Raw genomic sequence first — 11464 nt, forward strand, 5'->3', positions numbered from 1 at the left:
TCCGATTCTGGCGTTACATTTGAAAAATCACACAAACAATAAGACATGAACAACAAGAATTTATATAAAATTTTAATAAGTAAAATTTACAATAGCTGATTAACCTATGTAATGAGCCCAAATATATATATATGTATATATATATATTTATATATTTATATAGACATAGCTTTTTCATTATTCCATTCTTTGAGACTGGAAAATATCCTAAGTACAGTTTTATGAACATGTGAAAACATCCAAATACAAAACAACTCTTCCAACTTTGGGTTGAAAATGGAACTCTGGAACTCTGAATAGATTCTAACTCTAGAACATTCCCCTCAGCCCGCTGCTCCGTGAGCCCATGCCTCCGGAACTGTTGTAGAAAGCACCGCCACGACCTGCAAACAAACCAGTTAGACCACAGTCAAATATGGCAGCCACTTCAAAGATAACTTGAGCACACGTCCGGCTCACATTTCTTCCCGTGTTACAATGCACGATTAACATTCATTTTTCCTTTCATCAAACAAAAGACACCCATATGTTTAAACCTTTTAACAAACTGTAAACATTTCATATGGCAAAATCATGCATAATCGCAATTTGTGCAATGCAACAATACAACCATGTGCTTCACATTGTGCTTTTACAGAACGTGATACTGACCCATGTCCGATCCTCCACTTGAAGTTGAGTTTAAAAACAGCTCGATATAACGGTGCTCTGGTGAGAGAAAAGTAACCCTTAATTGAAATGGCCATTAAGTAAACCCTTAGTACTTACTTACTTATTACAAATGGCCATACAACTAAAACACTACATTGTACACTACAACGCTACATTATTACTGCAGTGTCAAAAATACATTGTAAACATGATCCCACTTTCATTTTTTATTGCACCTGTCCATACTGGATATTCCACAGAGTTCACTTGCTACATTATATAATCCTACACCAAATTCCTGATTAAATTTGGGATGAATGCGGCAAAACTTTCCTGTTTCATTTCCTCATGCAATGTTGCCCTTAAACATCTAGCAACCACTACAGCCATGTTCTGTCCACACATGTCCACGCACTGCGCTGTCAATAGATCTAGAACACATGCAGTGCAACACAGAACAAAACACAGGCGTTATGACTCCTTTGTTTACCTGTGGAGTAGTTTTAGCAAATCCCTGACCTAATCCTCAAAACAAGTCTCCTGGTAACTGCAGTTCATGATGGTGCACTTTAAAAGCGAGCCTTTTCATACTTGTGTAAACAGCACGCACGAGGGGGCTTTGCTCCCTTAGCTAAAGCAGCAGCTGAGGGGCACATACGCATGTGATTCTTGTCCTTTGACATCGCTGACACGGCATCCTCGTGCGACGCGAACTCCACATCGGCCTCTCCTGTAGACTTGCCGTTGGGGCCCACGTCGATGCGCACGCGCAAGGGATGAAGGGGCGCAAAGAACTGCAGTGACACAAAAACACAACCAAGAGCTCATCATCACGGAACGCCCCGTATAGGCGGCAATGGAAACTTCTTTGGTGCTTGGAATCCAATACAGTTGATAAAAAAAAGTTGATTAAAGTGTCACTTTAATCGCTCAAAAACACGTAATTGTTCAAATTATTTTTTATTAATTATTTTTAATTTTTTACTTAAGAATCTAAATTAATTACAACAATTACATGTTTACTCTACAATTCGGTATAGTGTAGAGACATACAGTAAAAGTGGACGCTTGTATAGAATGGCCAGGCTATGCTCTTACGTTGGCGATGTCGGCCTCAGTGGCTCGGAATGGAAGGCCCCTCATGTGCACAAAGTGTCCGCTGTGAAAGCTGGAACCAGAGTCGCCCCCTCCGCCGTAGCCATGGCTGCTGCTGCTGGCTGCAGGAATGCAAACATACAGGCATGGGCACACAAACAAAACACACACACACACACACAGACAGACACACACACACACACAGACACATACACACACACACACACACACACAGACACACACAAGCAATGTCATGGCTTAGAACGCAGGAAGGGAAAACTAAACCCAGCTCACTATCACAAACTTTTGAACTTTGCTCCTACCTCTGCTTCGATCTCCCCTTCCTCGCTCCTCAAACATGCCATTGCCAAAGCAGTAGTTGTTGAAGCCATTATAGTTGTCAAAGCCTCCATATCCTACAAAGTAGATTTCAGATAGATGGTAATAAAAGTCAATAGCTAAGCACTCAAGACCTATCCTACGCATGCATACTGAACAAACACTGTGCTGTACGATATCCTTGTGAAGTGCTTGATAAGAGTAAACGTACCACCACTGTAGCCACCGCCACTACGCATCTGGTCCAGAACTGCTCCACCTCTCCCTGGGCCGGGACCAAAGAACCCACCGCGACCCATTATGGGGCGATCGTACGGGCCCGGACGCTGTCCCATCATCCTCCGGGGCACCTCATAGTACGCCCGGATCTCATTGCGGCTGCTCTTGAATATCTCGATGTACCTGGATTCAGGGGCGTTTGAGACATCATGAGCGGAGCGCAGGAAATGCGCATCTTTATCATGATCCTAAGCAAACACACATTTGGGACTTAGACAAATATCTTAAGGGTTTCATTGGGTTCAGGCCAGCTAGTGAAGTTACGGGGACAATAGGAACGCTGCAATAATCTGAATGAATGTCACGTCATCAATTTGATGCTACGGCTACACAAGAGCGTTTCTTACAATAAAGACAGAGCTTCAGATAATCAGAAGACGTGTTCTGACACAGTAAAAGGCCATTTCACCCAGTATCAAACAGGCTGTGACTATCAGCAGTAGGAGCTATGACCTGTGACCTCTAGAGAAACTCCGATGTTGTGAAGAATAAGGTGAGATCAATGCCCAGGTGTAGAAATGAGGGAAGACTCAGATGAAAATGGATATTAATGATACATCTTTTTCTGGAGCAGAAAGATGCATGATCCCAACCAAGACCCAACTTCCCCCTTTCCCATCTCCACCCCCCACCCTCACTCAATCTCACACTCACACACGTACATAGACACACACACACACACACACACACACACACACTCATATCTCCCTCACTCCCTCACACACACACACACACACACACACACACAGCTCCCTCTCCCCTCTCCTCCCTCCCACCCTGTCCTGGCCCCACAGTCAGTGAGAGCACAGTCCAGCCCCAGCCCCAGCCCCAGCCCCAGTCTTGCTGGCCCCACCTGTGCCCTATTCTTTCCTTGTGTTTCCCCAGAGCCTTTTCTGCTATCTCCTTTGAGGCAAACTGCACGAAGGCTTCCCCTGTGCTCCTCCCCTGGTAGTCCATCGGCAATGTTATCCCATTTGGAACGATTTTCAACCCTTTAACCCAAAGGACAAATAACCCCCACAAGGGGAGACATGTTATAAACAAAACGGAACATATCCCAACTGTGGAGAAATGATCAGAGACAATAAACTCCCCCCCGCACAACCAAACCCTTGCCACCAATTCTGATTTTTAGGAAAATTATTTCCTTGAATACACACTTGATCGATTAAAGAACCAAATAAAAACATTTGTTATGAATTAACGCATTAATGTAATGCCACAGGATTGATCAGATCAAACTGTATGTCACCAGCATTTACATTACATTAACAGATTTAGGTAACTTTTGCATCCAAAAGTACAAAAGCACAAAAGTCATTAGCTTGCTTTAAGGGAATATTTCATACCATTGCAATGCTATGTACAATAATTCTAGGATGCATCAAGTCACATTCATTTAAAAAAAAAAAAAAAAAAAAAAAAAAAGACGACTAAAGAACGCTCCACCAAAAAACAAAAAAAAAAACAATAAAAAGTGGTGGTGCCCGCCATCCTCCAGAATGCGATTACTTGTTTGCTTTGCATAGAGCATTTAACATAAACACAATCCACTCTGGACAGTGCTGGCGTAAAGACGTGGCCCAAATACCTGCGAAGAACTGCACAATCTCCTCCTTGCTGCAGCCAAAGGGCAGGCCTCGCAGGCGCAGCGTGCAACCACTGCTGCTGTCGTAGTCGGTGGGCCCGCAGCGCTTCAGGACCCAGTCCATCTCGCTGCGGTTGGACTTGAACACTACCGGGTGAGCAGAGCAGAGCACACAAAGCACAGCACCGGGTTAGGCGGCCGCGCTGGCAACGTTGAGTGTGACACACAACACAAATGACCTAGACTGAGCAAAGATCAACACGGCTTGATACACATGTGGACACAAACAAAAAAACACAAACACACACACACACAGAATGATAAAAAAAAAAAAAATGTTGAACTGATGCCTGCCTTGTTGGCTGCCGTCTCAGTAGTTGCATTTTTTATTATGTTTGGGTTACTGAAAGCGTCACACATACTGAATGCAAAATTCAACTCCCTACAAGCAACAAAAGCCTAAGGCCAATACCATTCTCCAAAAGATTATATAATGGGTACAGATAAGGGAGCTGGTGCACACAGTACTTGCTCCTACCGCAGTACCTACTGTATCAATAGCTAGGTTTACTGTCTTGAGCTCATTTGAACCTCAGAACAGGTTTAAAACATACAGAATGTCTGAATATCAAATATCTACCTTCAATATACCGATGGCCCATGTATTTGCGGTCCTTAGCCAACGCATTCTTAAAATCCTCTGCCGTTTTCAGCTCGACAAAGGCCTCTCCACTAGGCCTTCCCTCTTTGGAGTAAGTGAAACATACCCCGTTCACTTTTCCTACAATGTCACAATCTGAAAGAGAAATGACGGTCATCCATAAACTCTTTCATTTTTAAATGCTTAAAGTCTAGGAAGCTTGTTATAGATAATTGTCAAACACAAACAGACTCCTTACCAGAGAAAAAGGAGGCAACTTCTTCTTGTGTGCATGACCATGGTAAACCTCGAATCCGCACCACATATCCCTCATCATTGTGAGACATTTTCAGTCTGTGACAGTTACTAAAATGGGACAAAATTAGATTAATTTGAAGGTTAAGGTTAACAATACAGTGCACATTACTACTTGCTAAGTAAAGGTGTGGTGCCAATCGCACGAACAAGGCCTACTTTAACTATCATTTTTCCATGTACGCCTCGATACAGCCTATGAAACGAACGACTCACTTTCTCACGACTTGATGCAGGTAGTCTTTGGAATGAGTAGGCGCAGGTAGAAAAAGCAGCTGTTCACTGCTAACATACATGACATTGAAACCGGGTAGACCGGGAATCCGGGTTATATCACGGTAAGGTCACTGCAATGCTGCATTTTAACAGTTAACATACCCATACACTGTTACACTAACGTTATAACACTAACGCCACACGAATGCATCCTGCAACACCATTAACGATAACTTTGACAGGTTATGTATTCTACGGGAAACTGTGCTGGCTGTCTATCTAGTTGGTTTTAGTTCTTGCTGCTGGTCACTGTCAAAAAGTGACAGCTGACACTATGCATCTCATATCAATCTAATGAGTTAATCAACAGGCTAGCAAACGTCACCAACACCCACACAAATCCTTAACGTTAACGTTTCATTTAAATGTTAGCACCAAAGTATGACATTGACTCAAGCTTCACCTGTAGCCTAATGATAACATGGTAACGCTAACGTTAGCTGGCCTGAGGTGCCACAATGAATAACTTGACACTGGATTATTATTGACCACAATTAAAATTAACCTTCAATAAGACAATAGCATGGACTGAAACTAGCACCAGCTAGTTGGAATCTACAAATAGTTTAGCAGCTAGCAGCTACGCCATTTAACGTTTGCCAGCACCTGTAACGATACGTTACAACTTAACATTATTAGTTAACGTTAGCTAAGGAGACAGTTGACTTAACGTTAACATTACTATCATGCAAGCTAGCCAAGTTGCCTGTAAGATACAGAGACTAGTGAGAAATGACACTATAATCATTTGCTGTAAACGACTATATTTGTAATATAGCAACCCATCTCCACACATGAACACCATACAACACAATGATACAATTTGGTGCTGGCGTTGGTTCGAGGTTGACAAGAAGGACAAGTTCCACTGCCACTTGCGCTACTGAACAGAACGCAGTGCCAGCTAACCAACATTAGCTAGCAGAACACCGTCGTCGGTCAAGTAACATTTAGCAAAACTGTCATATTTTCGAACATGATGAACAGACATTGCAATAAAAATGTCAGAATATCAAATTACTGTAAGCCAGAAATTTACACTAACATCAATGAGCTAATGAATGTACACCACACAGGAGTTTAACAACGATATTTCTCTTTACCGTCAACCGCCAGCCTGTCCTCAGGTAGGTAGCTAAGGAACAGCGTTAAAAACATCTCTCGCGAGACTTTGTCTAGTGAGCGTCTTCAGTCTCACTGTACTTCTACAAAGTCTCTTCTATGCTTCAAAGCGAGATAATCACCTAAGGAACTGTAGTTTTAACTGAAATATTTACCAAATAGAATTGGGATTTCAAAGAACTTGCAATAGTGGTAAAATACCCTAATTTACAAACTCCTGCCAGAATATAGGGGAAATATTATAGGAGGTGTGCACAATTTAGTAGTATATTGTGTGCTCAATTCAGTAAACCGTGTGCAGGTTTTAGTAAATAGTGCACGCATTTGACTAAATTATGCTCCTGAGGGCCTCCTCCACCAACCGACTGACAAGATTTGGGAAGGATTCTTGGAAGATTAATCTTTTGAATAAAGCTTGAATGGGGGGCATATTAGTTAAAAGACTCCAATCTGTCAAGAGAATTTTTCCCAAATCTTGTTAAAGCTTGTTGTTTGGTGTAAGGAGGCCCTAAATTGAGATTTTTACTAATTGCGCACACATTTTAGGCTACTAAATCATATGCTGAATTTACAGCAACTCAAATGAGAGCACAAATGACTAAAATGAGCGCACTGTCTAGTAAAACGTGCACACAATTTACAAAATTGAGAACACAACTGACTAAAATGAGCACAGTAGGCCTAAGTAGTGAAAGGTGCACAATTAAGTCAAAAGAATGCATGTTTACTGCTGGATATATACACCCAAAAGTATTTTTGCAATAACCCCTCTGGGAGCACAGCCTGCACAGCCACTGAACAAATGAGAGGCCTTCACTGAAATCGTGACAGAATAAAAGTCTTGATATCTTATTACAAGTTCATAACATTTTAAATAATTACAATCTCTGTCTCTAACCAACTGGCGTAATACACAAACATACCTTTTTCTTTGTGCCTAGTAATGTCTGGTAAAACATGAGAGGCCTGGGTTGATGCAGGGTATCAGACTGTCCCTTTAAGGATTGGGCTGTGCTGACACCAAGGGTATAAAGTCCAAAATCCTCTCTATGGAGTTAGACAGTGAAGTCAGAGTTCACACAGGAGTTCCGTGCTAAAAGATAGCAATGGATATACCAATTTTTGTTATGGATGCATTTACCAATTTACCTTTCAAGGGTAATCCAGCCGCTGTGTGTTTGCTGCAAAAGGTAAGTCCAAGAGTGTGCTGTTTTCATGACCTTGCATTGTAGGCTACTGTAAGCTTGGTGGTGCCTTGATGGTGTAAACATGGTGCTTTCTACATTCAAGTCAAATTAAATTGCTGCATGTGATTGTTCAATATATACAGGCATTGCCAGAGGAGTTTTATCAAAAAATTGCAACTGAGATGAACTTGTCTGAAACAGCCTTTGTCATTTGTCAAAATGCATCTGACAGCTTCAGCACAGGTATTTATATTCAAATGTTTGCATGAACTTTGCAAAGAAAACATGCCATTTGGATAGCTGATAAGGTAAATATGAAATGCCTGGGGAGGAGGGGGTATCTAAGTCTATCTATCTAGATAGGACAGGGAAATTGTAGGCATCCAGTAGCTTTATAGCTTATCACTCACATAAATGTAACAATGAACGTGTGTGTGTGTGTGTGTGTGTGTGTGTGTGTGTGTGTATGTGTATGTGTATGTGTGTGTGTGTGTGTGTGTGTGTGTGTGTGTGTTTAGGTGGTTTAATGGGCCATGCTTTTACATGAATATATGTAAAAGGAACACTGTTTTTTGGTCACCAGTGTACTGTGTGACACAAATGGACCCACCACTGCATATTTGGCAATTAGGATATTGATAAACTAGTAAAGCTTTAGGTAACAGTTTGTTTGCTTACCAAAATATGCCCACCAGCATGCCAAAAAGATGCGCGAGAAAGAATTCTGAATGCTCATATTTTTGTCTCATGTAAGACAGTTTTTCAATCACATTTTTACAACCCCCAAACAGAAAAAGTTGAGACAGTGTGTAAAATGTGAATAAAAACAGAATGTAATAATCTGCGAATCTCTTAAACTCATTTTAGTTGCAAAAAGGACAAGCAACAAATGTTGCAAATGACAGATTTGACTATTTCATGGACATTTTCATTATTTCAACATGCTTAAAAAAAAAGTTGGGCCGGGAGTAACAAAATGCTGGAAAAGTTGTGTAATGATAAAGAAAACAAAAGGCGGAAAGTTTCACAACTAAATGGCAACACAACTGGGTTTACAATATACTTGGAATATCACATTCTGTTTACACAATGTCCCAACTTTTTCTGATTTTGGGGTTGTAACTTTTGACATTCTATCAAGACAGGACAGTCCACAACCTTTCTAACTTACGGTTCTAACATATGCAAACAAAGCCCTTCTTGTAGGCCTAAACAAAGTGTATTTGAATTAAAGAATGTAACATAAAACTTTCAACTCCTACTTTAAAACTCTCAGCGTCCCGTTTTAATTTACGTTGGTTCACCCCCACTAATGAAGTGAGACTGTGTGGGCATGCCACCCTCGCCTCAGCAGCCACTCTGTTCTTCCACCAAAGTAAGTTTACATGCTCTTCACTCCTCGCGGAGCCTTATAGTAGTCTGGAATATTATAATTCAAATTGACATATGATTATTGTTAATAAATCCAATTTCCATTAACAAAAATGAATATGATTTAATGCTATTTTTGTTCTTCTGTTATTTATTGCTGTCAGAAAACACCAGCCGGCAGATTGTGTTTGATACTCTGAGTGGTGAGCTGTGTAACCGACTGCGTGGGGAATGTATTGTGATGGACTTCCCCCTGTACACAACCATTTCTCAGGTTAGGCTCCATACATGTGGTTTGCAAAAAAATATTACAAAATAGTCACTGTAACATGAATAATTAACCCAATGAAAAGGACTCCATTGGTTGTTTTGCACCTATATTTAACATTATAAGTTATTCACATGCTCCGGTTCTTCCTTTGGGTTCAGACATCTGAAGTGGCTCATTGATTGTTGATGAGTAATAATGCATTCAATGGGAGTTTCAAGATAAGCTAATGTGTTGCAGGATCCACATGAGGTTGCAGACTTAATTAAAGTAAGTGACAGTAACAAGTAACAGTAACAGTGACAAATATTTGCCCCCGCATCAATCAACCAAGTATTTACATCCCTGCATGACATGCTCAGTTGTGTCTGAAACTGTATTGCAGGTTGTTGTGGGAGACCTGCCCTTAGAAGATGTACAAATCAGTGAGGACACAAACAAACTGTTGTTGCGTCTTGCCGACACCTGTGACACGTAAATCCCTTTTAAAATATAACCCATATATTATACAACATTGGGAAATGTCCATAATATGATCTGCAAGGATGAACTGTGCTTTGTCATTCGGCTGCTATGGCAAGTGCTGGCCATTTTCCTAGTTTAACTTGACGTGCAACTTGTTACTCTGTGACTGCATGGTGGCATAGAGGGATGTTGAGTGGAAATATACCTTAAGTTCACTCATTACATCAGCTGGATAAGTTAAGAGTGAAAAATTGGAGCAGGATTGCCAGACTTAGCCAACCAAAAAGGATGCAGGATATTTGCCAAGTGGATATTATGGATCCAAAGAGCCTGAAGTATACTCTGCAGCACTCTTTTTGCAGCACCCAATTTAGCATCACAACAAACCAGTCTTCCAGCAAGCCAATAAACTGCAGATCAATGAGGCCTTTCTCTCACCAGATCAGCGCTGACGTCGCTGAGGCCAGACCCAGAGAAGATGGTGACGAGCGAGCGCACTGGCAAGGTCAAGGGTGTGATCGTCACGATGAAGGGCGCCCCTGAATCCCAGCCAGGATACGACTTCTACTCCAGATATTTCGCACCCTGGAATGGGATTCCTGAGGATCCAGTCACTGGTAAGACTACCGAAGTGTGTACCATGTGTATAAAAAATAAAAGTATCTCATCTAATCTCCTTTTCACGTTCTTATTGCCCATAGGATCGGCACACTCGGTCCTTGGGAAATATTGGTCGGAGAAACTGGGCAAGCAAAGAATGTTAGGTAGGAGAAGGGTGGATAGGCTCTATATGCCATTGCTACGGTGTTATGGCTCATATTCAAACATGTTCTTGAAATACATGTTTGTTTTCTATTATTGTGCTTGTGAATGCCTCGCTGTCTTGATACACTTAAAAATAATTGTTTTGTATCATTGGTTCCAGACTCTCAAATGGAATCAGTTTACCCTGGCATTGTACGTTGCCAGTGGCATAACCAAACGTATCAGGAATAAAGCCAGTTACAAAATCAACCCTGTGATTTGCATACAAGTTGTGTGACTTGGCGTGCTACGATGAGGATCATTTCAGATGTTTGTCAAGGCACTGCACTCAGTACAACCTGGCAATCCCCATCATCAGGAGCATGGCCCTTAGCAGCGCTATGTGTTGTCTTTACATGCCACAGCTGTCACTGGTGTGTTGTGCTTTACAGCCTACCAGAGCTCCATGCGTGGGGGAGAGCTGGAGCTGGAGATCAAAGGTCACAGGCTGGACATCGCAGGGCGCGGCGTGCTTGTCCTTCAGGGAACAATGTCCATCTAGATCCAGACCCATCACTGGAGGCAGGAAAAACAAGGCCGTAACCATGGTGTCAACACTTTTATTTGCATCATTATTCTTAGAAAGGAAATTATCTTAATACCTTATTGGAGCTTATCTTAAGGTTTGGTAAGGTTCTTGTTACAAGGTTAATCATTCAAAAAGTATGTTCATGCTACGCTTACCGTATGCTGATTGAGTCAGATAGATAACAAACTAGCCATGGAACAGCTTTTAATACAACTGACGGTTTTATACATCTGTCCATAAAGACCGTACCAAGGCTGGAGGAAATGATTTCAGTACATTATGACACTCATAACACATTCAACACCTAGAATATGAAAAAAGATTATTTCCTTTAATTGTCAACTGTGTTTATATGTATTTAAATGTTTGTTATGTAAATTATAAGTGGCCTTTTCTGCAATAATTCCAGCTGTTGTTTCAGTGGTCACTATAATGCATATCCTCAATTTGTTCTAATAAATTCAATAGTATGAGTGTCTGAAGATAATGAACGGTGTACCTTGTATCAGTGTATAGGTAGTGGACTATTATGTGT

At 41.3% G+C, this 11464-nt stretch overlaps 2 protein-coding genes across 5 annotated transcripts; one reads left to right on the forward strand and one right to left on the reverse strand.

Annotated features, from left to right (window-relative positions):
- Positions 1-58: 58 nt before the first annotated feature.
- hnrnph3 (heterogeneous nuclear ribonucleoprotein H3 (2H9)) lies at positions 59-7257 on the reverse strand. 4 transcript variants are annotated; one of them, XM_062520207.1, is made up of 10 exons: positions 4852-4958; positions 4593-4748; positions 3956-4099; positions 3218-3356; positions 2297-2487; positions 2070-2162; positions 1750-1868; positions 1310-1445; positions 652-708; positions 59-383 (listed from the first exon to the last, which is right to left on the reverse strand). In XM_062520207.1, exons 1-10 carry the CDS (start codon positions 4937-4939, stop codon positions 310-312), a joined length of 1197 nt encoding a protein of 398 aa, XP_062376191.1. In that variant the 5' UTR covers positions 4940-4958; the 3' UTR covers positions 59-309. The 4 variants fall into 4 exon arrangements, with proteins under 4 accessions (XP_062376191.1, XP_062376194.1, XP_062376192.1 ...); XM_062520210.1 differs by lacking the exons at positions 59-383; positions 652-708 and adding exons at positions 716-1082; positions 7229-7257; XM_062520208.1 differs by lacking the exons at positions 59-383; positions 652-708 and adding exons at positions 716-1082; positions 6287-6334.
- Positions 7258-7356: 99 nt separating this feature from the next.
- LOC134064078 (phenazine biosynthesis-like domain-containing protein 1) lies at positions 7357-11416 on the forward strand. The gene is made up of 9 exons (XM_062519875.1): positions 7357-7495; positions 7636-7735; positions 8769-8867; positions 9028-9137; positions 9372-9401; positions 9517-9605; positions 10038-10213; positions 10298-10360; positions 10793-11416. Exons 1-9 carry the CDS (start codon positions 7412-7414, stop codon positions 10900-10902), a joined length of 861 nt encoding a protein of 286 aa, XP_062375859.1. The 5' UTR covers positions 7357-7411; the 3' UTR covers positions 10903-11416.
- The last annotated feature ends 48 nt before the right edge of the window (positions 11417-11464 follow it).

This window comes from Sardina pilchardus, chromosome 18 (assembly GCF_963854185.1).
Source record: "Sardina pilchardus chromosome 18, fSarPil1.1, whole genome shotgun sequence".
In the NCBI taxonomy this organism is placed as follows: Eukaryota; Metazoa; Chordata; class Actinopteri; order Clupeiformes; family Clupeidae; genus Sardina; species Sardina pilchardus.